Source organism: Chiloscyllium plagiosum, unplaced genomic scaffold, assembly GCF_037043375.1.
Source record: "Chiloscyllium plagiosum isolate Xiang-an unplaced genomic scaffold, Cpla_swu_hap1 HiC_scaffold_2, whole genome shotgun sequence".
Taxonomy (NCBI): Eukaryota; Metazoa; Chordata; class Chondrichthyes; order Orectolobiformes; family Hemiscylliidae; genus Chiloscyllium; species Chiloscyllium plagiosum.
This window is the reverse complement of record NW_028270140.1, coordinates 160,152,931-160,180,247: the sequence shown is the minus strand read 5'-3', so window position 1 is coordinate 160,180,247 and position 27,317 is coordinate 160,152,931. Positions and strand designations below refer to the sequence as shown.

The window sequence follows — 27,317 nt, the reverse complement described above, 5'->3', positions numbered from 1 at the left end:
TGCATCCCCTCCAGTGCATCCCCTCCAGTGCATCCCCTCCTGTGCATCCCCTCCAGTGCATCCTCTCCAGTGCATCCCCTCCAGTGCATCCCCTCCAGTGCATCCCCTCCAGTGCATCCTCTCCAGTGCATCCCCTCCAGTGCATCCCCTCCAGTGCATCCCCTCCAGTGCATCCCCTCCAGTGCATCCCCTCCAGTGCATCCCCTCCAGTGCATCCTCTCCAGTGCATCCCCTCCAGTGCATCCCCTCCAGTGCATCCCCTCCAGTGCATCCTCTCCAGTGCATCCCCTCCAGTGCATCCCCTCCAGTGCATCCCCTCCAGTGCATCCCCTCCAGTGCATCCTCTCCAGTGCATCCCCTCCAGTGCAATCACGTGTGGCAATCAGACCTGCATATAGTATTCCACCTGTGGCCTAACGAATGTTTTATAATGTTGTTACAAGATTCCCTGTTCCCAGATTCAACTCCCGGATAATGAAGGCAAGCATCCCGTATACCTTCCTCCCCACCCTGTCTACCTGTGCTGACACCTTCAGGGACTTGTACACCAAGGTCTCTGTTCTTCAGTACCCCCTCGGGACCAACCATTCAATAGACCGCCCAAAATATATCACCTCCCATGGGATTAAATTCATGCTGCCATTGCTGTAGCTAATGTACCAGCTGATCCATGAAAACCAGTGTGCTCTGTAAAGGGATAGGTGCAGGAATGGGATGAGCTGAGTTGTTCTTATAAAGAGCTAGTTTGGACATGATGGGCTGAACGTGGGTGTAATTATTCGTCATGGCTGTACATTGAGAGATTGCTTGTTCAGATCAGTGAGTGTAGGAGGGACAGGACTTGCTGTGAGTTAGGACTTGAGCAGCCGTTCTGTTGACACAGCGTGAAAAGACAGAAGGCCAACCAGGGGAGTGTTGGAATGATCATGTCGCGATAGCAATAGGCAGGGTGAGCTGAGGTAAGGCTGGAGTTAAGTGATGTTTCAGAGGTTGAAGTAATCAGTCTCGGTGAATTCTGAAACCTCTTGTTTCTCAGGCCTTAATAAAGATGAGATGATGTCAGTCCTTCTGCATGAGCTTCATGGACAGAGGATGAAATTGATGAAGAGGGCAGCACAGACCATTGGTCCCATGGAACAGCACATTTGGGAACGAGCGGATGAGAGTTTGAGGGACCAAGAGGACCAGATGTACGATCGCTTCTCCTTGGGGACAACTCTGAGCAGAAGCTCTTTAACGGACACTGGACGAGGTCAAAACCAGGGAGATGGAGACACAACAGACAATATCTCAGAGGATCTCCAGGATCAGAGTGAACACCAGGATAGAATCCAGCAGTTACTAGGAACTGGTGACAGGTACCACACATGGGCCAGATGAATTGTGCGTCTGTGTGGTGTATCACTCACTCACTTTCTCTCTTTGTGTGTGACGTCTTTGCATAGTGGGCATGTGTGTGTGTCTCTGTGTGGGTGTATGTGTCTCTGTGTGGGTGTATGTGCGTGTGTGCCTCTGTTTGGGTGTCTCTGTGTGGGTGTATGTGCGTGTGTGCCTCTGTGTGGGTGTCTCTGTATGTGTGTATGTGTGTGTGTGCCTCTGTGTGGGTGTCTCTGTGTGGGTGTATGTGTGTGTGTGCCTCTGTTTGGGTGTGTGTGCGTGTGTGCCTCTGTGTGTGTGTCTGTGTGTGTGTGTATGTGCGTGTGTGTCTCTGTGTGGGTGTGTCTCTGTGTGGGTGTATGTGTGTGTGTGTCTCTGTGTGGGTGTGTGTGCGTGTGTGCCTCTGTGTGTGTGTCTGTGTGTGTGTGTATGTGCGTGTGTGTCTCTGTGTGGGTGTGTCTCTGTGTGGGTGTGTGTGCGTGTGTGCCTCTGTGTGGGTGTATGTGTGTGTGTGTCTCTGTGTGGGTGTGTGTGCGTGTGTGCCTCTGTGTGTGTGTCTCTGTGTGTGTGTATGTGTGTGTGTGTCTCTGTGTGGGTGTGTGTGTGTGTGTGCCTCTGTGTGGGTGTCTCTGTGTGTGTGTGTGTCTCTGTGTGGGTGTGTGTGTGTGTGTGTGTCTCTGTGTGGGTGTGTATGTGTGTGTGTGTCTCTGTGTGGGTGTGTGTGCGTGTGTGCCTCTGTGTGTGTGTCTCTGTGTATGTGTGTGTGTGTCTCTGTGTGGGTGTATGTGCGTGTGTGCCTCTGTGTGTGTATCTCTGTGTGTGTGTATGTGCGTGTGTGTCTCTGTGTGGGTGTATGTGTGTGTGTGTCTCTGTGTGGGTGTGTGTGCGTGTGTGTCTCTGTGTGGGTGTATGTGTGTGTGTGTCTCTGTGTGGATGTATGTGCGTGTGTGTCTCTGTGTGGGTGTATGTGTGTGTGTGTCTCTGTGTGTGCGTGTGTGCCTCTGTGTGTGTGTCTCTGTGTGTGTGTATGTGTGTGTGTGTCTCTGTGTGGGTGTGTGTGTGTGTGTGTGCCTCTGTGTGTGTGTCTCTGTGTGTGTGTCTCTGTGTGGGTGTGTGTGTCTCTGTGTGTGTGTCTCTGTGTGTGTGTATGTGTGTGTGTGTCTCTGTGTGGGTGTGTGTGTGTGTGTGCCTCTGTGTGGGTGTCTCTGTGTGGGTGTATGTGTGTGTGTGTCTCTGTGTGGGTGTGTGTGTGTGTGTGCCTCTGTGTGTGTGTATGTGTGTGTGTGTCTCTGTGTGGGTGTGTGTGTGTGTGTGCCTCTGTTTGGGTGTCTCTGTGTGTGTGTGTATATGTGTGTGTGTCTCTGTGTGGGTGTATGTGCGTGTGTGTCTCTGTGTGGTTGTCTCTGTATGGATGTGTGTGTGTGTGTGCCTCTGTGTGGGTGACTCTGTGTGTGTGTATGTGCGTGTGTGTCTCTGTGTGGGTGTGTGTGGGTGTGTGTCTCTGTGTGTGTGTCTCTGTGTGGGTGTGTGTGTGTGTGTGCCTCTGTGTGTGTGTCTCTGTGTGGGTGTGTGTGTGTGTGTGTCTCTGTGTGTGTGTCTCAGTGTGGGTGTGTGTGTGTGTGTCTGTGTCTGTGTGTCTCTGTGTGGGTGTGTGTGTGTGTGTGCCTCTTTTTGGGTGTCTCTGTGTGGGTGTATGTGTGTGTGTGTGTCTCTGTGTGGGTGTGTGTGCGTGTGTGCCTCTGTGTGTGTGTCTCTGTGTGGGTGTATGTGTGTGTGTGTCTCTGTGTGGGTGTATGTGCGTGTGTGTCTCTGTGTGGGTGTATATGTGTGTGTGTGTCTCTGTGTGGGTGTGTGTGCGTGTGCCTCTGTGTGTGTGTCTCTGTGTGTGTGTATGTGTGTGTGTCTCTGTGTGGGTGTGTGTGTGTGTGTGCCTCTGTGTGTGTGTCTCTGTGTGGGTGTATGTGTGTGTGTGTCTCTGTGTGGGTGTGTGTGCGTGTGTGCCTCTGTGTGTGTGTCTCTGTGTGGGTGTGTCTCTGTGTGGGTGTGTGTGTGTGTGTGCCTCTGTGTGTGTGTCTCTGTGTGTGTGTATGTGTGTGTGTGTCTCTGTGTGGGTGTGTGTGTGTGTGTGTGTATGTGTGTGTGTGTCTCTCTGTGTGTGTATGTGTGTGTGTGTCTCTGTGTGGGCGTATGTGTGTGTGTGCCTCTGTGTGGGTGTCTCTCTGTGTGTGTATGTGTGTGTGTGTGTCTCTGTTTGGGTGTCTCTGTGTGGGTGTATGTGTGTATGTGTCTCTGTGTGGGTGTGTGTGTGTGTGCCTCTGTGTGTGTGTCTCTGTGTGGGTGTGTGTGTGTGTGTCTCTGTGTGGGTGTCTCTGTGTGGGTGGGTGTGTGTGTGTGCCTCTGTGTGGGTGTCTCTGTGTGGGTGTGTGTGTGTCTCTGTGTGTGTGTCTCTGTGTGGGTGTGTGTGTGTGTGTGCCTCTGTGTGGGTGTCTCTGTGTGTGTGTCTCTGTATGGGTGTATGTGTGTGTGTGTCTCTGTGTGGGTGTCTCTGTGTGGGTGTGTGTGTGTGTGTGCCTCTGTGTGGGTGTCTCTGTGTGGGTGTGTGTGTGTCTCTGTGTGTGTGTCTCTGTGTGCCTCTGTGTGGGTGTCTCTGTGTGTGTGTCTCTGTATGGGTGTATGTGTGTGTGTGCCTCTGTGTGGGTGTCTCTGTGTGGGTGTATGTGTGTGTGTGCCTCTGTGTGGGTGTCTCTGTGTGGGTGTGTGTGTGTCTCTGTGTGTGTGTCTCTGTGTGGATGTATGTGTGTGTGTGCCTCTGTGTGGGTGTCTCTGTGTGGGTGTGTGTGTGTGTGTGCCTCTGTGTGGGTGTCTCTGTGTGGGTGTATGTGTGTGTGTGTCTCTGTGTGGGTGTGTGTGTGTGTGTGTGCCTCTGTGTGGGTGTCTCTGTGTGGGTGTATGTGCGTGTGTGTCTCTGTGTGGGTGTCTCTGTGTGGGTGTATGTGCGTGTGTGTCTCTGTGTGGGTGTATGTGTGCCTCTGTTTGGGTGTCTCTGTGTGGGTGTGTATGTGTGGGTGTATGTGTGTATGTGCGTGTGTGTCTCTGTGTGGGTGTCTCTGCGTGGGTGTATGTGCGTGGGTGTCTCTGTGTGGGTGTGTGTGTGCCTCTGTGTGGGTGTCTCTGTGTGGGTGTGTATGTGTGGGTGTATGTGTGTATGTGTGTGTGTGCCTCTGTTTGGGTGTCTCTGTATGTGTGTATGTGCGTGTGTGCATCTGTGTGGGTGTCTCTGTATGTGTGTATGTGCGTGGGTGTCTCTGTGTGGGTGTCTCTGTATGGGTGTATGTGTGTATGTGCCTCTGTGTGGGTGTCTCTGTGTGGGTGTCTCTGTATGGGTGTATGTTTGTATGTGTCTCTGTGTCGGTGTCTCTGTGTGGGTGTCTCTGTGTGGGTGTATGTGTGTATGTGCGAGTGTGCCTCTGTGTGGGTGTCTCTGTGTGGGTGTATGTGTGTGTGTGCCTCTGTGTGTGTGCCTCTGTGTGGGTGTCTCTGTGTGGGTGTATGTGTGTGTGTGCCTCTGTGTGTGTGCCTCTGTGTGGGTGTCTCTGTGTGGGTGTATGTGTGTGTGTGCCTCTGTGTGTGTGCCTCTGTGTGGGTATCTCTGTGTGGGTGTATGTGTGTGTGTGCCTCTGTGTGGGTGTCTCTATGTGGGTGTATGTGTGTGTGTGCCTCTGTGTGTGTGCCTCTGTGTTGGTGTCTCTGTGTGGGTGTATGTATGTATGTGCGTGTGTGCCTCTGTTTGGGTGTATGTGTGTGTGTGCCTCTGTGTGGGTGTCTCTGTATGTGTGTATGTGTGTCTCTGTATGTGTGTATGTGCCTCTGTTTGGGTGTCTCTGTGTGGGTGTATGTGCGTGTGTGCCTCTGTGTGGGTGTCTCTGTGTGGGTGTATGTGCGTGTGTGCCTCTGTGTGGGTGTCTCTGTGTGGGTGTGTGTGTGTGTGTGTCTCTGTGTGGGTGTATGTGCGTGTGTGCCTCTGTGTGTGTGTCTCTGTGTGGGTGTATGTGCGTGTGTGCCTCTGTGTGGGTGTCTCTGTATGTGTGTATGTGTGTGTGTGTCTCTGTGTGGGTGTATGTGCATGTGTGCCTCTGTGTGTGTGTCTCTGTGTGGGTGTGTGTGTGTGTGTGCCTCTGTGTGGGTGTCTCTGTGTGGGTGTATGTGTGTGTGTGTCTCTGTGTGGGTGTGTGTGTGTGTGTGTGCCTCTGTGTGGGTGTCTCTGTGTGGGTGTATGTGCGTGTGTGTCTCTGTGTGGGTGTCTCTGTGTGGGTGTATGTGCGTGTGTGTCTCTGTGTGGGTGTATGTGTGCCTCTGTTTGGGTGTCTCTGTGTGGGTGTGTATGTGTGGGTGTATGTGTGTATGTGCGTGTGTGTCTCTGTGTGGGTGTCTCTGTATGGGTGTATGTGTGTATGTGCCTCTGTGTGGGTGTCTCTGTGTGGGTGTCTCTGTATGGGTGTATGTTTGTATGTGTCTCTGTGTCGGTGTCTCTGTGTGGGTGTCTCTGTGTGGGTGTATGTGTGTATGTGCGAGTGTGCCTCTGTGTGGGTGTCTCTGTGTGGGTGTATGTGTGTGTGTGCCTCTGTGTGTGTGCCTCTGTGTGGGTGTCTCTGTGTGGGTGTATGTGTGTGTGTGCCTCTGTGTGTGTGCCTCTGTGTGGGTGTCTCTGTGTGGGTGTATGTGTGTGTGTGCCTCTGTGTGGGTGTCTCTGTGTGGGTGTATGTGTGTGTGTGCCTCTGTGTGTGTGCCTCTGTGTGGGTATCTCTGTGTGGGTGTATGTGTGTGTGTGCCTCTGTGTGGGTGTCTCTATGTGGGTGTATGTGTGTGTGTGCCTCTGTGTGTGTGCCTCTGTGTTGGTGTCTCTGTGTGGGTGTATGTATGTATGTGCGTGTGTGCCTCTGTTTGGGTGTATGTGCGTGTGTGCCTCTGTGTGGGTGTCTCTGTATGTGTGTATGTGTGTCTCTGTATGTGTGTATGTGCCTCTGTTTGGGTGTCTCTGTGTGGGTGTATGTGCGTGTGTGCCTCTGTGTGGGTGTCTCTGTGTGGGTGTATGTGCGTGTGTGCCTCTTTGTGGGTGTCTCTGTGTGGGTGTATGTGTGTGTGTGTCTCTGTGTGGGTGTATGTGCGTGTGTGCCTCTGTGTGTGTGTCTCTGTGTGGGTGTATGTGCGTGTGTGCCTCTGTGTGGGTGTCTCTGTATGTGTGTATGTGTGTGTGTGTCTCTGTGTGGGTGTATGTGCGTGTGTGCCTCTGTGTGTGTGTCTCTGTGTGGGTGTATGTGCGTGTGTGCCTCTGTGTGGGTGTCTCTGTGTGGGTGTATGTGTGTGTGTGTCTCTGTTTGGGTGTCTCTGTGTGGGTGTATGTGCGTGTGTGTCTCTGTGTGGGTGTGTGTGTGTGTGTGCCTCTGTGTGGGTGTCTCTGTGTGGGTGTATGTGTGTGTGTGTCTCTGTTTGGGTGTCTCTGTGTGGGTGTATGTGTGTGTGTGTCTCTGTGTGGGTGTGTGTGTGTGTGTGCCTCTGTGTGGGTGTATGTGTGTGTGTGTCTCTGTTTGGGTGTCTCTGTGTGGGTGTGTGTGGGTGTGTGTGTGTGTGTGTGTGCCTCTGTGTGTGTGTCTCTGTTTGGGTGTCTCTGTGTTGGTGTATGTGTGTATGTGCGTGTGTGCCTCTGTGTGTGTGTCTCTGTGTGGGTGTATGTGCATGTGTGTCTCTGTGTGGGTGTCTCTGTGTGGGTGTATGTGCGTGTGTGTCTGTGTGTCTCTGTGTGGGTGTATGTGTGTATGTGCATGTGTGCCTCTGTGTGGGTGTCTCTGTGTGGGTGTATGTGTGTATGTGCATGTGTGCCTCTGTGTGGGTGTCTCTGTGTGGGTGTATGTGCATGTGTGTCTCTGTGTGGGTGCATGTGTGTTTGTGTGTGTGTGTGTCTCTGTGTGGGTGTATGTGTGTATGTGCATGTGTGCCTCTGTATGGGTGTGTCTGCGTGAGTGTATGTGTGTGTGTGGGTGTATGTGTGTCTGTGCCTCTGTGGGTGTCTCTGTGTGGGTGCATGCGTATGGGTGTCTCTATGTGTGTGTGTGTGTGTGTGTGTGTATACCTCTGTGTAGATATATGTGTTTGGGTGTCTATTGGTGTATGTGCATGTGTGTCTGTGCAGGGTTTTGTTTTGGGTGTCACTGTCGGGGGAGGGGGAGGGGGTCTGTGTGTGTAGGGGGGCGTCTCTGGTGGTGTCTCTCTGTAGGGGGTGTCTCTGTGTGGGGGGTGCGCCTATGATGGGGGGGTGTCTCTGAGGGGGGTGCGCCTCTGAGGGGGGTGCATGTAGTGTTGTGTCTCTGTGTTGAGTGTGTCTCTGTGGGGGGTGTCTCTGTGTGTGGGAGTGTGTCTGTGTGTGGGGTTGTGTGTCTCTGTGTGGAGGTGTGTTTCTGTGGAGGTGTGTCTCTGGGGGTGGTGTCTCTGTGGGGGGATGTCTGTGGGGGGGTGTGACTGATAGGTTGTGTCTTTGTGTGGGGTTGTGTGTCTCTGTGTGGGGGTGTGTGTCTCTGCTTGGGTGTGTGTGTGTCTCAGAGTGGGGGGGTGTCTGTGTGTGGGGAATGGTGTCTCTATGTGGGACTGTGTGTCTGTGTGGAGGGGTATCTGTATGGGGTGGTGTCTGTGTAGGTTGGTGTCTCTGTGTGTGGGTTGGAGTCTCTGTGTGGGGGGTAGTGTCTCTGTATGTGGGGAGCAGCTATCTTTGAGTGTGGGTTGGTGTCTCTGTCTCTGTCTTAACCACTCATCTACAACTACAGCTAAGGGTTAACAGTGCTGGGCTTCAAACCCACCTTGCAAAACTAGGAAACTGAGGTCTATAAAATCATGAGAGGCATAGATAACGTAGCTAGCTAACAGCTTTACCCCCAGGTAGGGGAGTCTAAAACAAGACGGTACAGGTTTACGGTGATGGGGAAAGATACAAAAGGCTCCAGAAGGATAAGTTTTTTATACACAGGGTGGGCAGTGTCTGGAACCGGCTGCCAGAGGTACTGGGGGAAGGGAGTACAATTTCATAATTTAAGAAACATTTACAAAGGTATATGGATGGGATAGGCATGGAGGGAATATGGACCAAATGCAGGTAAATGGGACCAATTTAATTGTGAGAACTGGGCGGGGTGGGCCGAAGGTCCTGATTCCGTGCTAAAGGTTATCAATGCACCACTTTAAAGCACTCAGCCATACCAATTAATGATAAGAACTCAACTCTTGACATCTTTAATCAACCCATTCAGGAATGTTATGATACCTGGAACAGGTGGCACTTAAACTTGGGACCTCTTGGCTCAGAAGTAGGGACACTACCACTGCACTACAATGGCCCTAAAGAACTCCAGGTCTGGGCGTTTCCTCCTGCTCAGGTCGTGTGAGGCAGACACAGCAACTGCTAATGTTTGTTCCCACAGCTGGGATGGTTTTGGAACAGCTTGCTGAGCCGTTAACAGAAACGGAAATTTGAGAGGTGCCACTCCCTATCAAAGATGTCTCACCAGGAGACGCTACAGTGTTGTATTGATTCACAGATCCCATCCCACTACTGAGCAGGGACTTTGACCTGCTCTGTTTCCAGAGAGCTCAGCTCTTTTCTTTGTCAGCAGGTATTTTATTTAATGTTTGATTATTTGATCATGGTTTGATACCAAGATTTATTTGAGTCCACAGCTGCTATATGATGGAAGAGAGCCATGCTGATGCCTAAAGCAGAAACTGAGAGTATTTATGATCGTTCAAATACAAAAGTCTAATCAGCATCAGCAACTCTCACCCAACTCTGGAGTTATTCCGTTTGAGCTTTAAAGGGTCCTGCAGTTCTAACTCTAACAAATATGGCAACATGGTCAGGTCAGATGCTAGGAACCCAGCAGCATATAACTCACCTCCTAACTCTCCAAGGCTGGTCCACCCTGTACCTGGCACAAGTCAGGAGTGTGATTGAGTATTTCCCACTTACCAGGATTATGAAGCTCCAACCATACTCAAGGACAAAGCAACTCACTTCATTGGCACCCTTATTCATTTCTCTAACCATCCCCCACTCCCTCCCCCACTGACGCTCAATAACAGCAGTGTGTACCACTCACAAGATGCACTGCAAAAATTCACCAAAGATCCTCAGACAGCACCTTCCAAACCCACAGCCACTTCCATCTGCAAGGACAAGATGGGATGATAAGTGGGAACATCACCATCTGAAAGTTCCCTTCCAAGTCACTCACCATCTTGACTTGGAAATATATCACTGTACTTTCGCAGTCACTGGGTCAAGATCCTGGAATTCCCCACAGTGTTTAAAAAAGGCAGCTCCCCACCACCTTCTCAAGGACAATTATGGTTGGTTGGGTAAACGATCCAGGCATGGGTAAGTCAGTGGTGTCAGTATTCTCTGACTGAAAATGAAAAAGATTCAACCATTGGATCTTGGCCGTATAATTAGATGTACATAGTATAAAAGCAGGAAAAGACTCATTTGCTCTGAGTTGAGAGAATTGAATTTGCTTTGGGAAGCCTCATGTGAAGAAGGATGTGAAGACATTAGAGAGGTGCAGGTAAGATGGCCTGCAATTATACCAGCTCCATAAGGTTTCTCTCCTTCTAGAAGAGAACATTAGAGTAGGATTTCACAGAGGTGTTCAAACTCATTAGTAGCCTCAAATTCATCATTGAGAGAAACAATGGAGACACTCTGATTCCATTGGCTGAGAGGGCTGGAGTTCAAGTGAAGTTGCTGTGATCTGAATGAACCAATAGAAAGGCTGATAGAAGCAGATTTAATAATAACTTATAATTGAGAATTGAATGCAGCTATTCATAGAACTATGGGGAAGGAGAGGTTGAATGTGTTTCATTGGGTAGTTCCAAAAATGATGCAGCCTGAGATCAATTGAATGAATGACACCTTTTGGGCTCTATCATTCTATGCTCAGACACTGTGTGACTGTGTGTAGCAGAAGCTTTGTTCTGTATTTACAGGAACCCAGCATCAGGTCTCCACAGGAACTCACTCAGCAGGAACAATGGGCTGGGTTACCTAAAGCCTGCTGAGTCCAGAAAGGATGAGGTGCACACAGCCTGCCCGCCTGCTGTTGGATCATGGGAGTTTGAGCGTGATGATGAGGAGTATGTGAAGTTCCTGGAGCTGTTCCTGAGCTACCTGTTGGAGAGAGACTGGGTAGTGAATGAGGGCCCAGCTGTCCCACTGCTAAGCAGCTGCTCGGTCTTCCTGAGGGAACAGGAGCTGAACTCACTGGCATTCCAGGTCCACACCACCTTAAAGAGGAGACAGAGCAAGTCGAGAGCTGCTGGCCAGCTCAACAGAACAAACAACAGTTCTCCCTTAATATCTGTGTTGCATCAGGACAAGAAGCTGAGCTGTGGGGGAGGATCAAAACCCCCAGGCTCTTCACCCATTCAACGGATGTCCCACTCCACTGGCTACCCTGAAGAGATGACAAAAGAGTTCAGTATCCATAGCTACTTTCCTGCTGCTGGCACTCGAGGCAGGGTGAGGGGCAGAGGCTTGTTTGGGTTAAAGTTGCACTCTCTGCCCAGTCAGTTAAATGTGTTCCGTCACTGGGAAACTGCTTCTCAGCCTGCCTGCTGTACTGAGGAGCCAGGGACAGCAGACCGCACTCGCTGCTCATCACTCTCTGCTCTGTTAGAAGAGGAGCTCACCTCCGAGCTGGAGATCAAGTTCCAGGCTACAGCGAAGATCTTGGAGTGGATGATCCGATGGGCTGGACGGAGGCTGCTGAGTGGCCCTCACAAAGTGGAGACATTACTGGAGCACAACACAAACATACGAGTTGAAACATCAATGCCAGTCATTCTCTGCTCACTGTGGCTGCTGGAAAGGGATCTGGGGGCCAAGGCACTGGATAGGCATAACAACAAGGTATGTTACTGAGCAGCTTGCTCCAGCTGGTTCCGTATGACCAGAGAAAGGCTACAACCCACAAGAAGGCAAACCACCTGGTGCAGGTCCCCACCTCCTCCATGGTATTCTGGAAATGTCTCCTTTTCAATTAACAATCAAAGTCTCTTTTGAAAGCCTCGAGTGCACCTCCCACCCCCCACACCCTCAGACAGTACATTCCAGACTCTAACCCCTCGAGTACACCTCCCACCCCCCACACCCTCAGACAGTACATTCCAGACTCTAACCCCTCGAGTACACCTCCCACCCCCCACACCCTCAGACAGTACATTCCAGACTCTAACCCCTCGAGTGCACCTCCCACCCCCCACACCCTCAGACAGTACATTCCAGACTCTAACCCCTCGAGTGCACCTCCCACCCCCCACACCCTCAGACAGTACATTCCAGACTCTAACCCCTCGAGTGCACCTCCCACCCCCCACACCCACAGACAGTACATTCCAGACTCTAACCCCTCGAGTGAACCTCCCCCTCTCACCACACCCTCAGACAGTACATCCCAGACCCTAACCCCTCGAGTGAACCTCCCCCTCTCCCCCCACACCCTCAGACAGTACACTGCAGACCCTAACCCCTTGAGGGAACTTGCCTCCCCCCAACCCCTCAGACAGTACATCCCAGACCCTAACCCCTCGAGTGAACCTGCGTCCCCCCTCACTCTCAGACAGTACATTCCAGGCCTCAAACACGCTTGTAAAACTGACTTCCTTCATGTCATGATTGGCTGATTTGCTAATCACATGATGTCTATCGTCCACGTATCTCAGTCCTCCCAGCAATGGGAGCAGTTTCTCTCTATTGACTCTGTCGAGTCCCTCATGATTTTGAAAGCCTTGATCAACTCTGCTCTCAGCTTTCCTTCTCCAAGGGCAGCAGGCCCAACTTTGCCAGTCAGTGCATGCATCTCACTCCAGGAATGAGGAACCTCATTCTTGTGAATTTTTTTTCTGCAACCTTTAGAATGCCTTCATATCTTGCCTAAAGTAAGCTGCTTGCAGCTAATTGCTGTACTCCGACTGAGGCTGGAGCTGTACCTTAAACAGGTTTAAAGGAGCTTGATGTTGAACTTGATGCTCATCTTGATGAAGCCTGGCATACTTTATTCCTCCTGACACTGACTGCACCCTCAGCCTGTCCTGCCATTCCCAGTGACTGGTGCACCCAGGTGTGTGTGCTCCTGAACACTTGGAATTGGTGCCTGTCACTGTTTGTTGTTCTTAGCAAAACGAAGCCATTCACATGCTTCATTACATTCGGTTATATTTGGCACTTACCCAGTCATTCCACTAACATCTCCATGTCACTTTGAAGTTCTAGACAAGTTCTGGGTCACTGGCTCGTTCAGGATTTATTGAGAGCCTTGCCAAGCCATTTCAGAGGGCAGCTTACAGTCGACCACATTACTGTGGGTCTGATCAAGTAAGAATAGTATATTTCCATCCCTCAAGGGTATTCCAGCTGTTGCAGCTGGATATGAACCTATGTCCCTCGATCATAGCCTGGGCCTTTGGATCACCAGCCTACTGCTGTCTCCTCTCTCGTCTGCCTCATCGTTTACAAGAATGAATGTTTCATATTATTTAATCAAGCTTTAGAATTGTATCCTGTACACCAGGGTCCAGCTCATCCATAAATATCAGGGAAAGTGGGGATCCAAACAGACGGTCATGAGGAGTTCCATTGCAACCCTTCTTCCAGTCCAATAAAATGACTATTAATCACTCCTCTTTTTTCCCTGCTGTTATTCAGGTGTATTGTTATTGTCCATAGTTACTCCATGAGCTCTAACGTTCTCAGATCTGTTGTTTAACACTTTAGTGACTGCTGTCTGGGAGTCCGTATATACCACATCAACAGCATTACCCTGTTTACCCCTTTCTGTCATCTCTTCAAAAAGAAACACCAGAAAGTTAGGTAAAAATGATATTTTCTGAATAAATTGCATTGGGTTTCCTTCATTAATCCATAAATGACTGGAAATTATATCGCACATTACTGTTTCTTGAAGTTTGTCCAACATTGAGGTTAAACTGACTGGAATCCTCTGACCACAGCCCAGACCTCCAAAACACATCCCTCCTCTTGCTGCTTCTCTTCCCTTCGCTGTTCTCCTCTACAGTCTGCAACTTGTCACTATGTTCACCTTCAGCTGACACCATCCACCTCCTTCCCACAGTCACTGGACACAACTGGAGAGGCAACTAGGGAGTCTGTTAGTTTTTTAACTGTTTCATTGCCAAGGAAACCAAACCACACATAATATTCCAGGTATGGCCTTATCAAGGTCCTGTGCAGTTACAGCAAAATATTTCTATTCCTGAACTCAAATCCTCTGAGTATAAAAACCAGCATACCATTTCCCTTCTTCAGTGCCTGCAAGGACACCAAGGTTTGGTTGTACCTACCAGTTTACTAATCTAAAACTACTCAGATAATAATCTGCCTTCCTTTTGTAGCTGCAAATTGGATGGCCTCACATTTATCCACAATTATTCAGGGACATAGGTTTAATGTACAAGGGGGTAAGTTTAAAGAAGATGTGAGAGGCACGTACTTTACACAGAGGCTAATAAATGCCTGGAATGCACTACCAGACCATAGAATGCATCGAATCTGCTCCAACATGTGAGAAACACGTTACCTTCAACCTAATCCTATTTACTGGGATTTAGCCCATAGCCTTGAATGTTATGACTTGCCAAGTGCTCATCCAGTAACTTTTTAAAGGATATGAGGCAACTCGATCCCCCTTCCAGGCAGCACTTTCCAGACTGTCACCACCCTCTGGGTAAAAGCAGTTGTCCTCACATCCCCCTCAGTTTGAAACCACACTCCCTTGTGACTGCCCCTTCAACTCAAGGGAACAGCTGCTCTGACCATGCCCCTCATAATCTTATAGTGGTGGAGGACAATACAATAGCAACATTCAAGAGGCATCTTGACAGACGTATGAATAAGTGGGGAATAGATAAATAGATAGATATGGATCATGTAGAGGCAAAAAGGTTTGAATTTAGAAAGGTAATATATGTCAGCACAGTCTTGGTGGGCTGAAGGGCCTGTCTCTGTGCTGTACCGGTGTTTATACTTTGTCTGCCATATATTTCCCCTCTCACTCAATGTGTGCAAGTCACACTGAAACATGTCTGCATCCTCCTCACAGTTCACCCACCCACCCAGCTTTGTGTCATCTTATTATATTTAATTCCCTCATGTAAATCATTTATATATATTGTAAATAATTTGGGTTCTAGCACTGATCCCTTCGATATCCTACTAGTCACCGTCTGCCACTTCGATAAGTAAGAACAAAGAAAATGTACAGCCCAGGAACAGGCCCTTCGGCCCTCCAAGCCTGAGCCGATCCAAATGTACTGTCTAAGCCTATTGTCCAATTCCTAAGCATCTGTATCCCTCTGCTCCCCACCTACTCCTGCATCTGTCCAGATGCATCTTAAATGAATCTACCGTGCCTGCCTCTACTACCTCTGCTGGCAACGCGTTCCAAACACCCACCACCCTCTGTGTGAGGTACTTGCCGTGAGTATCCCACTTAAACTTTTCACCTCTCACCTTGAAAGCGTGACCTCTCGTTATTGAATCCCTCACCCTGGGGAAAAAGCTTATCTCTATCCACCCTGTCTATACCCTTCATGATTTTGTAAGTTGAAACTTTATTGCTGGAACAGCACAGCAGGTCAGGCAGCATCCAGGGCACAGGCCCTTCTTCAGGAATGAGCAGAGAGTGTTCAGCAGGAGAAGATAAAAGGTAGGGAGGAGGGACTTGGAGGAGGGGCGTTGGAAATGTGATAGGTGGAAAGAGGTCAAGGTGAGGGTGATAGGTCGGAGTAGGATGGAGGCGGAGAGGTCAAGAAGAAGACTGCAGGTCAGGAAGGCGGTGCCGGGCTGGAGGGATTCGGCTGAGACAAGGTGGGGGGAGGGGGGATGAAGAAACTGGTGAAGTCCAAGTTCATCCCCTGTGGTTGGAGGGTTCCCAGTCGGAAGATAAGACGCTCCTCCTCCGACCGTCGCGTTGTTGTGGTTTGGCGGTGGATGAGTCCAATGACCTGCATATCCTCGGTGGAGTGGGAGGGGGAGTTGAAATGCTGTGCTACAGGGTGGTTGGGTTGGTTCGTCCGGGTGGCCCAGAGGTGCTCTCTGAATCGCTCCGCAAGTAGGCGGCCTGTCTCCCCAATATAGAGGAGGCCACACCGGCTGCAGCGGATGCAGTAGATGATGTGGGTGGAGGTGCAGGTGAATCTGTGGCGGATATGGAAGTTTCCTTTGGGGCCTTGGAGAGAAGTGAGGGGGGAGGTGTGGGCGCAAGTGTTGCACCTCCTGCGGTTGCAAGGGAAGGTGCCGGGAGTGGAGGTTGGGTTGGTGGGGGGTGTGGATCTGACAAGGGAGTCGCGGAGGGAGTGGTCTTTACGGAATGCTGATAGGGGAGGGGAGGGAAATATATCCTTGGTGGTGGGGTCCGTTTGGAGGTGGCGGAAGTGACGGCGGATGATGTGCTGTACATGGAGATTGGTGGGATGGTAGGTGAGGACCAGTGGAGTTCTGTCCTGATGGCGGTTGGAGGGGCGGGGCCTGGTGGCGGTTGGAGAGGCGGGGCTTGTAAAGCTCAATCAGGTCCCCCCTCAATCTTCTTTTTTCTAATGGAATCAGTCCTAACCTACTCAACCTCTCTTCATAGCTAGCACCTTCCATACCAGGCAACGTCCTCGTAAACCTTCTCTGCACCCTCTCCAAAGCGCCCACATCCTTTTGGTAATGTGGCGACCAGAAATGTACACAGTATTCTAAATGTGGCCGAACCAATGTCTTGTACAATTGTAACATGATCTGCCAGCTCTTATACTCAATACCCCATCCTATAAAGGCAAGCATACCATATGCCTTCTTGGCCACCTGTGCAGCCACCTTCAGGGTACAACGGACCTGCACTCCCAGATCTCTCTGCTCATCAACTTTTCCCAAGGCTCTTCCATTCATTGTATAATTCGCTCTAGAATTAGACTTGCCTAAATGCATCACCTCACATTTGCCTGGATTGAATTCCTCCTTCTCCGCCCAACTCTCCAGTCTATCTATATCCTCCTGTATTCTTTGATAGTCCCCTATGCTTTCTGCTACTCCACCAATCTTTGTGTCATCTGCAAACGTGCTGATCATACCAACAGTGCCCTCTTCCACATCATTTATGTATATTACAAACAACAGTGGCCCCAACACTGACCCCTGTGGAACACCACTGGTCACCTTTCTCCATTTCGAGAAACTCCCTTCAACCACTACTCTCTGTCTCCTGTTGCTCAACCAGTTCTTTATCCACCTGCTAGAACACCCAGCACACCATGTGACTTCACTTTCTCCATTAATCTAACATGGGGAACTTTATCAAACACCTTACTAAAGTTCATGTATATGACATCTACAGCCCTTCCTTCATCTATCAACTTGGTCGCTTCCTCAAAGAACTCTATTAAGTTGGTACGGCATGATCTACCCAGCACAAAACCATGTTGGCTAGCACTGATAAGCCCATTCTTTTCCAAATATAAATAGATTTTATCCCTCAGTACCTTCTCCAGCAACTTTCCCACCACTGATGTCACGCTCACTGGTCTGTCGTTGCCTGGAGTATCCCTACTACCCTTCTTGTACAGGGGGACATGAGCAACCCTCCAGTCCTCCGGCACCTCACCTGTGTTTAAGAATGCTACAAATTTATCTGTCAGGACCCCAGCTATTTCCTCTCTCGGCTCAATCGGCAACCTGGGATAGATCCCATCCGGTCCTGGGGATTTGTCCACCTTAATATCCTTTAACCTACCCAACACATCTTCTCTCCTTATGTCAATGTGGTTCAGAGTAAACAAACTTCTATTTCTAATCTCAGCATTCATCATGTCCCCCTCCTCAGTGAACACTGATGCAAAGTAATCATTGAGAATCTCACCCACTTTCTCAGGTTCGACACACAGCCTTCCTTCCTTATCCTTTAGTGGATCAATCCTTTCTCTTGCTTCTTATATATGAATATAAGGCTTTGGGATTCTCCTTAATTCTGCTCGCTAAAGTTATTTCATGACCCCTTTTAGCCCACTTGATTCCTCATTTAAGATTATTCCTACTCTCCTAATATTCCTCCAAGTCTCATTCTGTTTTTAACTGCCTGGATTTTATGTACACTTCCCTTTTCCTCTTGGCTAGTCGCACAATTTCTCCTGTCATCTACGGTTCACAAATCTTGTCTTTCCTACCCCTTGCACTATCTTTAACCTATCTTTGAAAGCCTCCCACGTATCAAATGTGGACTTCCCTTCAAATAGCTGTGTCCAATCCACATTTCCCAGCTCCTGCCTAATTTTACTATAATTGGCCTTGGACCAGTTTAGTACTCCTCCCTTAGGACCACTCTCATCTTTGTCTACAAGTATTCTAAAACTTACAGAATTGTGGTCACTGTTCCCAAAGAAATCCCCCACCGCAACTTCTACCACCTGGCTTAGCTCATTCTCCAAGACCAGGCCCAATATGGCCCCTTCCTTCATCACACTATTGACACAAATGTCTGTTTGTTTCTACTCTTTGTATCCTGTTTACCAACCAGTTCTCTATCTACGTCAGTACACTATCCCCAATCCCATTCTCTTGAATATTAAACACTAATATCTTAGATCTGACTTTATCAAAAGCCTTCTGAAATTCCAAGTAAACTACGTCTAGTGGAATGCACAACACTTTTCACTGAATCTTGGTACATGTGAAAACAATAAATCATACTCAACCTCATTAATTCTACCAATTACATCTTCAAATGATTTCCCTTTGATAAATCCATGCTGATTCTGTCTGATCCTGTCACCGTTTTCCAAGTGCTCTGCTATTTAACCTTTTGTAATGGGCTCTGGAAGTTCCCACATTGCTATTAGTGGGAGCTTGCTGTGCACAAATGGCCGTCTCATTTCTTACATTTCAATATTTCAAAAATGTTTTGTTTACAGAATGTGGAGAGCCAGTTGATGGAGCAGCCCAGACTGAAGCTAGACAGAGAAACCAGTGTGGACACAGGCTACCCAGCATCTCTGGGGACTCCGATCATAGGCTTGGAGGCTGATATGAAAGAACATATTGGACCTGTTGTACAGTAAGTCTAAATGTTTAACATGTACATTGTAGAACTGCTGAGCTAAACAAGCATCCACACTACCCTGTGGAAGTCAGGCCAAAGATCTCAAACCTTTGAGTGCAGTGGTGATTAGGTCTCTGGACAGTTATATTGTGCCTTACATTTGTCCCATCAAGAGTTATGTGATATTATAAATGGGAGAAATGTAACATGGAAAAAAAGGATTAGGAGAGCTAAGAGAGGGCATGAAAAATCTTTGGCGGGTAGGATCAAGGATAACCCCAAGGCATTTTATGCGTATGTGAGAAACATGAGAATGACGAGAACGAGAGTAGGTCCAATCAAGGTCAGTAGTGGGAGACTGTGTATTGAGTCGGAAGAGATAGGAGAGGTCTTGAATGAGTACTTTTCTTCAGTATTTACGAATGAGAGGAACCGTATTGTTGAAGAGGAGAGTGTGAAATGGACTGGTAAGCTAGAGAAGATACATGTTAGGAAGGAAGATGTGTTGGGCGTTTTGAACACCTTGAGGATAGACAAGTCCCCCGGACCTGACGGGATATATCCTAGGATTATGTGGGAAGCAAGAGAGGAAATTGCAGAGCCGTTGGCAATTATCTTTTCGTCTTCATTGTCAACGGGGGTGGTACCAGGGGACTGGAGAGTGGCGAATGTTGTGCCCCTGTTCAAAAAAGGGAATAGGGATAACCCCGGGAATTACAGGCCAGTCTTACTTCAATGGTAGGCAAAGTAATGGAAAGGGTACTGAGGGATAGGATTTATGAGTATCTGGAAAGACACTGCTTGATTAGGGACAGCCAGCACGGATTTGTGAAGGGTAGGTCTTGCCTTACAAGTCTTATTGAATTCTTTGAGGAGGTGACCAAGCATGTGGATGAGGGTAGAGCAGTGGATGTAGTATACATGGATTTTAGTAAGGCTTTTGATAAGGTTCCCCATGGTAGGCTTATGCGGAAAGTCAGGAGGCATGGGATAGAGGGAAATTTGGCCAGTTGGATAGAAAACTGGCTAACCGGACGAAGTCAGAGAGTGGTGGTAGATGGCAAATATTCAGCCTGGAGCCCAGTTATAAGTGGAGTTCCGCAGGGATCAGTTCTGGGTCCTCTGCTGTTTGTAATTTTTATTAATGACTTGGAAGAGGGAGTCGAAGGGTGGGTCAGTAAATTTGCAGACGATACGAAGATTGGTGGAGTTGTGGACAGTGAGGAGGGCTCTTGTCGGCTGCAAAGGGACTTGGATATGATGCAGAGCTGGGCTGAGGAGTGGCAGATGGAGTTCAACCCTGCCAAGTGTGAGGTTGTCCACTTTGGAAGGACAAATAAGAATGCGGAATACAGGGTTAACGGTAGGGTTCTTAGTAAGGTGGAGGAGCAGAGGGATCTTAGGGTCTATGTTCATAGATCTTTGAAAGTTGCCACTCAGGTGGATAGAGCTTGTAAGAAGGCCTATGGTGTATTAGCGTTCATTAGCAGAGGGATTGAATTCAAGAGTCGTGAGGTGATGTTGCAGCTGTACAGGACTTTGGTTCGGCCACATTTGGAGTACTGTGTGCAGTTCTGGTCGCTTCACTTTAGGAAAGATGTGGAAGCTTTGGAGAGGGTGCAGAGAAGATTTACCAGGATGTTGCCTGGAATGGAGAATAGGTCGTATGAGGATAGGTTGAGAGTGCTAGGCCTTTTCTCGTTGGAACGGCGAAGGATGAGGGGTGACTTGATAGAGGTTTATAAGATGATCAGGGGAATAGATAGAGTAGACAGTCAGAAACTTTTTCCCCGGGTACGACAGAGTGTTACAAGGGGACATAAATTTAAGGTAAAGCGTGGAAGGTATAGATGTCAGGGGTGGGTTCTTTACCCAGAGAGTGGTGGGGGCATGGAATGTGCTGCCTGTGGGAGTGGCAGAGTCAGAATCATTGGTGGCCTTTAAGCGGCAATTGGATAGGTACATGGATAGGTGCTTAAGCTAGGACAAATGTTCGGCACAACATCGTGGGCCGAAGGGCCTGTTCTGTGCTGTATTGGTCTATGTTCTATGGAGGAACTTGGAGCCATTTGTGTTGAAGAACACACTAATAGTGGAGGAGTTCTCCTTGAGGCGTATCCTATTCTTGAGTTCCTGATTAGATTTTTAGATTAGATTAGATTACAGTGTGGAAACAGGCCCTTCGGCCCAACAAGTCCACACCGACCTGCCGAAGCGAAACCCACCCATACCCCTACATTTACCCCTTACCTAACACTACAGGCAATTTAGCATGGCCAATTCACCTGACCCTGCACATCTTTTGGATGGTGGGAGGAAACTGGAGCACCCGGAGGAAACCCACGCAGACACGGGGAGAACGTGCAAACTCCACACAGTCAGTCGCCTGAGACGGGAATTGAACCCGGGTCTCTGGCGTTGTGAGGCAGCAGTGCTAACCACTGTGCCACCGTGCCGCCCATTAAGGTGAAAAATCCTGCTTGTCCCTTGGGCTCAAGCTGGGTCTAAGTCACAGGTGAGATACTGAAGTTGTTATGTTCTCTGAATTAGTGAATCAGTACCACACTGAGAGAGGTTCAGTTCGATTGGTATTGCTTAAACCTGTGCTGTGTTACTGATAGGTCAGGACAGGATCTCAGTCACTCCAACCAGAGCCACCAGCAGGAACTGACTTCGGACTCTGACAGTGGAACAGAGGAGGATGTTCTGGACAGAGGAGATCAGGAGAACGGCATTCTCAACCACGGTGGGTGTGCCTCAGTGTCAGTGTGTGAGTCCGTCAGTGAGCTGTGACAGACAGCTTCCATCTGCTCTTTGTTCACGTGTATGAGTCCTCGTCCAGAGTGTGAGTGAGCCCTCCTGCTCTCCCCCTTGAGGGTATGGTTGAGCCTTACTGCACTCTCTGGGAGCACACAATTGTTATGTTGCAGAAAGAGGCCATTCGGCCCATCATGGTTGCACTGGTTCAATAGTGTAATGCCAATCTCCTGCCTTCTCCCTGTATCCCTGCTCACTGTTTCTATCCTAATAACCATCCAGTTCCCTCTTGAGTGCCTCAGTTGAACCTGCCCCCACCATATTTCCAGGCAGTTCATTCCAGACCCTAACGACTCGCTGCTCACATCCACCTTGCTTTATTTGTGGATCACTCTTAATCTGTGCCATCTCGTTCTTGTTCCTTTTCCGAGTGGAATCAGCTTCTCCCGATCTGTTCTGTCCAGCCCTGTCATCATGTTGAAAACCTCCATCAAATCTCCCTCTCAGCCTCCTCTCTCCAAGGGGAACAGTCCCAACTCCTTCAATCGATCCTCATCACTGAAGTTTCTCATTCCTGGAACCATTCCTGTAAACCACCCCCACACTTTCTCCGAACCACTCACATCTTCCCTATAACGTGGCCCCCACGACTGTGCCCAATCCTCCAGCTGGGGTCAAACAGGGTCTTGTACAAGTTCCCCATCACCTCCTCGCTCTTGTACTCTATGTCTGTGTTAAAAATGATGTGGTGGTGCAGGTGTTGGATTGGGACAAAGTTGGAAGTCTTTATTTGAAATCACAAGCTTTTGGAGCATTGCCCCTTCATCAGCTAAAGTGAGAAAGAAGCACATAGGCCCAGATTTTATAGGCAGAGAGATCCAAAGATCATATAATGTGGAGAGTTAACAGGACAAATAATAAGTCTCTGCAGGTGACCAAGAGTGTTAGACGGTGTGAGTAAAGTGTCAACAGCGGAATAACAAGCGAAGGGATGACCTGTAATCTGATTAAATGAGGCAGAGAGATAAATACAAAAAAATTAAAAATAAGCTGGTGCTGGAGACAAACCAAATGGCTGGAAAAACATGGTAGGTATAAAGAGTCACACGCTGAGGGTCTAACCAAAGTAACAAGTAATCCAAAACTGCACAAGCTAATTAAGGTAGAGAGATTATAACAAGTTATCAGCGATGGGGTTTGGTGTTGCGAGACATGAACCCAAGATCCCAGTTGAGGCTGTCTTCATGGGTACGGAACTTGGCTATCAGTTTCTACTCGGCGATTCTGTGTTGTTGTGTATCTCGAAGGTCGCCTTGGAAGCCGCTTACCTGAAGATTGGAGGCAGAATGTCCTTGCCAGCTGAAGACTTCCCCAACTGGGAGGGGACATTCCTGCCTGGCAATTGTTGCGCGGTGTCCATTCATCCGTTGTTGTTGTAACATCTGCTTGGTCTTGCCATTATACCATGCCTTGCAGTGTATGAGATAGACAGCATTGGTTGAGTCACATGAGTATCTGCCATGAATGTGGAGGCTGGTGTTCCCACGTGTGATGGGAGTGTCCATTCTTGGTCACCTGCAGAGTCCTATTATCTACTCTGTCAACACTGCACTTTGTGTGGTCTTTTGCTTTCTCTACCTATCGATCACTCTGCCAATAAATGCCTGTGTGTTTCTCTCTCACTTAAACTGATGAAGGGACAACACTCCAAAAGCTTGTGATTTCAAATAAATCTGTTGGAGTATAACCTGGTGTTGTCTGACTTCTGAATCTATTAATAAAACTGCGGACACTTGGAATATTGTGTTCAGTTCGGGTCACCTCATTATAGGAAGGATGTGGAAGCTTTAGAGAGGGTGCAGAGGAGATTTCCCAGGACGCTGCCTGGACTGAGGGTGTGTCTAATGAAGAAAGGTTGTGGGAGCTAGGGGATTTTCTCATTGGAGTGAGGAAGGATGAGAGGTGACTTGACAGAGGTGTACAAGATGATGAGGCATAGATAGAGTGGATAGCCAGAGACTTTTTCCCAGGGCAGAGATGGCTATCATGTGGGGCCATCATTTTAAGGTAATTGGAGGAAGGTTTAAGGGGAGATGTCAGAGGTATGTTTTTTTACTCAGAGTGGTCGATGCGTGGAATGCACTGCCAGCATTGAATGCTAGATACATTCAGGACATTTAAGTGACTCTTGGATAGGCACATAGAGGATAGTACAATGAAGGGTATGTAGGTTAGTCTGATCTGAGAGTAGGACAAAAGGTCAGCACAACATTGAAGGCTGAAGGGCTTGTACTGTGCTATGTCTGTGTTCTAGGACACTGTGTGCTTTATTCCTGCTGTCTCCATCTGTCCTGCCCCCTTCAATGATCTGTGCACATACACACCCAGCTCCCCCTGCCCCCCTTTAGAATTGTACCCCCTTTTTTATATTGTCTTTCAGTGTTCTTCCAACCAAAGAGCATCACCTCACACTTCTCTGCATTGACCCTCATCTGCCACCTACCCACCCCCTCCACCAACTTGTCAGTGTCCTTTTGGAGTTCCAAACTGCCCCCCCTCACAGTTTACAATCCTTCCAGGTTCAGTGTCAGCTACAAACATGGAGATTGTCCCCTGCACAGCAAGATCCCGATCATTAATACTGATCAGGAAAAGCCAGGGTCCCAATACCACCCCCTGGGGAACTCCAGGACAAACCCTCCTCCAGCCTGAATAATATCCATTGACCATTCCTCTCTGTTCCCTTTCACTTGGCCAGTTTTGTATCCACGTTGCTGCTGTCCCTTTTACTCCATGATCTAGAACTTTCCTCACAAGCCTTTTGGGTGGCACTGTACCAAACACCTTCGGGAAATCCATGTGAACCACATCAACAGCATTACCCTCATCGAGTCTCTCTGTTATCTCTTCAAAACCCTCCAGCAGGTTCATTAAAAACAATTTCCCGTCTGGAAATCCATACTGACTCTTCGCAATCTTCCCCACCTTTTCCATGTGACTCCTGATTCTCTCCTGAGTAATTGTTGTGAGTAGTTTCCTCACCATTGAAGTTAAACTCACTGGTTTGTAATTGCTGGGATTATCTTTGTAACCTTCCTTGAACCAGGAGGTAATGTTTGCAGTTCTTCCATTTCTGGCACCTCCCCTAAGCCCAATGAAGATTGAAGGATTGTGGCCATTGTCCCTATAATTTTAATGTCACTTCCTTCAAAATCCCTAGTTCCATTTCATCTGATCCTCATGCCTTGTCAAGTTTAAGTGCCAATAATCCAAGTCTTCTTCCTTATTGATTGGGATGCCTTTTTGTGACAGAGTTTCTCTTCTGTCACGGTGGCCTGGGCAGCAGACTCCTGTTTTGTAAAACTAGATGTAAACTATTAATTTACCACTTTCGCCATGCCCCTTCCTCCTCATGGAAATCCCATTTTCAGTCTCTAATAAGACCGACTCCTTCTTTAACTACTCTCTGACTGTTTGTTTATTTTTTGTTGTTGCCATGGTAGTATGTCCCAGAGCACCATAGGGCTGCTGTCTCATTAGAGAGGGAGGAGTGGTGGGTCACCACACCTCAGGTAAGGGGCAGGGTTGAGAAGGTGACCTTCAAGGTGATCTCGTCAGTTTATATATCTCTTGAAGACTTTGGGACTCCCTCTGTTTGCTGCTGGTCTTGTCTCATGATTGCTGTTTCTTTCTCCCTCTTAAACCCTCAGCATTCCTGTTAATCCTCAAATGTATTTTCTGTTTGACACCTGTCATAAGTGCAGTTTTTCTTTCTCGTGTTAACCTCTACCTCCTTGATAACCCAGGATGCTCTGATTTCTTGTCCTACCTTTCTGTACGAGGGAATGTACCTTGACTGTAGGTGGACCATCTGCTCTTCAAAGGTGGATCATTGTTCAGTTCCTGTCTTTTCCAGCATCCTCTTATTCTAGTCAATCCTGCTCAATTCTATTCTTGCCTCATTGAAGTCAACTCTCTGCAAATTGATTTTTTTTTTTCGCTCTGGATTGTTGCATATCATTCACCAACATCCTAAACCTTATGATACAATGATCACTGTCTCCTAATGTTCTCCAATGGACACTTGATCCATTTGGCCCACTTCATTTCCAAGCACCAACTCCAACAAAACTCCCTTCCATATTGGACGGGACACAGACTGCTATAGGAAACTCTCCTAAACACAATCCAGAAGACTTGACCCTCACTGCTCCATACACTACCATTGAAGGTGGGAGTGAACCTTCCTCCTGCCTTCCCTCGAGGGTGGGAGTGAGCCCTCACCAACTTCAGGAAGCAGTGTGGGGGACACGCCACTGTCTGTATCAATGGTGCAGTGGTTGAGGGCTTTGAGTTCCGAGGAGTAAATATCGGCAATGATCTGTCCTGGTCCATCCACGTCAACATTGCAGTCAAGAAAGCACACCAACACCTCTACTTTCTCAGAAGTTTGACATTCACAATGACTCTTACCAATTTTTATAAGTGTGTCTCATCTGGATGCAGCAAGGCTTGGCATGGCAACTGCTGTGCCCAAAACTGCAAGAAACTACAGAGAGTTGTGAACACAACCCAGTCCACCACTTAAGCTAGCCTTCCATCCACTGACTCCATTTACACTTCCTACTGTCTCGGGAAAGCAGCCAACACCATCAAAGACCCCTCCCACCCTCTCTTCCACCGTATTCTGTTGAGCAAAAGATACAATGGTTTGAAAACACGTATCAACAGATTCATGAATGGTTTGTTCCCTGCTATTATCAAACGTATGAACAGACCTGTTATATATTAGAGTTGATCTTTCTCTGTAACTATAACACTGCTTTCTGCATTCTCTTCTTTTACCCTGATGTACTTTTGTAAGGTTTGATTTGTCTGGATAGCAGGCATCTTGTTACGTATGACAATAATAAATCAAACCAAATCAATCTTCCCGTCTCCCCTTGAGGGTGGGAGTGAGCCCGTCTCCTACATCACCACTTTCCAAACCCACAGCCACGTGCATCTAGAAGGACAAGGACAGCAGATACATGGCAACACCACCAGCTGCAAGTTCCCCTCCAAACCCCTCCCCATCCTGACTTGGAAATATATCGCCGTTCCTTCAATGTTGTTGGGTCAGAATCCTGGAATTCCCTCCCTAAGGGCATTGTGGGTCAACCTACAGCACATGGACTGCAGCGGGTCAAGAAGTCAGCTCACCCCCACCTTCTCAAGGGGCAACTAGGGATAGGGATCTGGCTGTTGGCACTGTGAGATCCCAACCTCCCTCTCTCTCTCTCCATTTTGTGACAAACTGCTATTTAAAACCAATCCAATTGCTGTTGCTGGGCAATCCCTTTTTTGACCCAAAGACACCTGGTACCAGCCTTTGTCTCTCAGAAGAATAAAAGTCCAGATTCAGTTGTAGGAACGGTTTTGGAAAGGATTATAAGAGATGAAATTTATAATCATCCAGCAAGCAACAATTTGATTTCAGATAGTCAACATGGTTTCGTCAAGGGCAGGTCGTGGCTCACAAATCTCATTGAGTTTTTTGAGAAGGTGACCAAGCGTGTAGATGAGGGTAGGGCAGTTGACGTGGTGCACATGGACTTCAGTAAAGCCTTTGATAAGGTTCCACATGGTAGGCTGTTGGAGAAAATACAGAGGCATGGGATTGAGGGTGATTTAGCAGTTGGGATTAAAAACTGGCTTTCTGAAAGAAGGCAGCGAGTGGTAGTTGAAGGAAAATATTCAGCCTGGAGTCTGGTTACTAGTGGTGTGCCACAAGGATCTGTTTTGGGACCACTGCTGTTTGTCATTTTCATAAATGACTTGGACGCAGGCATAGGTGGATGGGTTAGTAAATTTGCAGGTGATACTGAAGTCGATGGAGTGGTGGACAGTGTGGAAGAATGTTGCAGGTTGCAGGGGGACTTGGATAAACTGCAGAATTGGGCTGAGAGGTGGCAAATGGAGTTCAATACAGCTAAATGTGAGGTGATTCACTTTGGGAAGAATAACAGGAAGGCAGAATACTGGGTCAACGGAAAGATTCTTGGTAGT

At 48.4% G+C, this 27,317-nt stretch overlaps 1 protein-coding gene across 2 annotated transcripts in view; it reads left to right on the top strand.

The window, feature by feature from the left end:
- The window catches only part of cplane1 (ciliogenesis and planar polarity effector 1), an 885,738-nt gene that overhangs the window by 745,014 nt on the left and 113,407 nt on the right, over positions 1-27,317 (top strand). For both annotated transcript variants that reach the window (XM_087975286.1, XM_087975281.1), the window contains exons 24-27: positions 1,037-1,358; positions 10,408-11,329; positions 18,385-18,527; positions 21,134-21,258. In XM_087975286.1, coding sequence (XP_087831412.1) covers positions 1,037-1,358; positions 10,408-11,329; positions 18,385-18,527; positions 21,134-21,258 — 1,512 coding nt within the window. The remainder of the gene's footprint in view (positions 1-1,036; positions 1,359-10,407; positions 11,330-18,384; positions 18,528-21,133; positions 21,259-27,317) is intronic.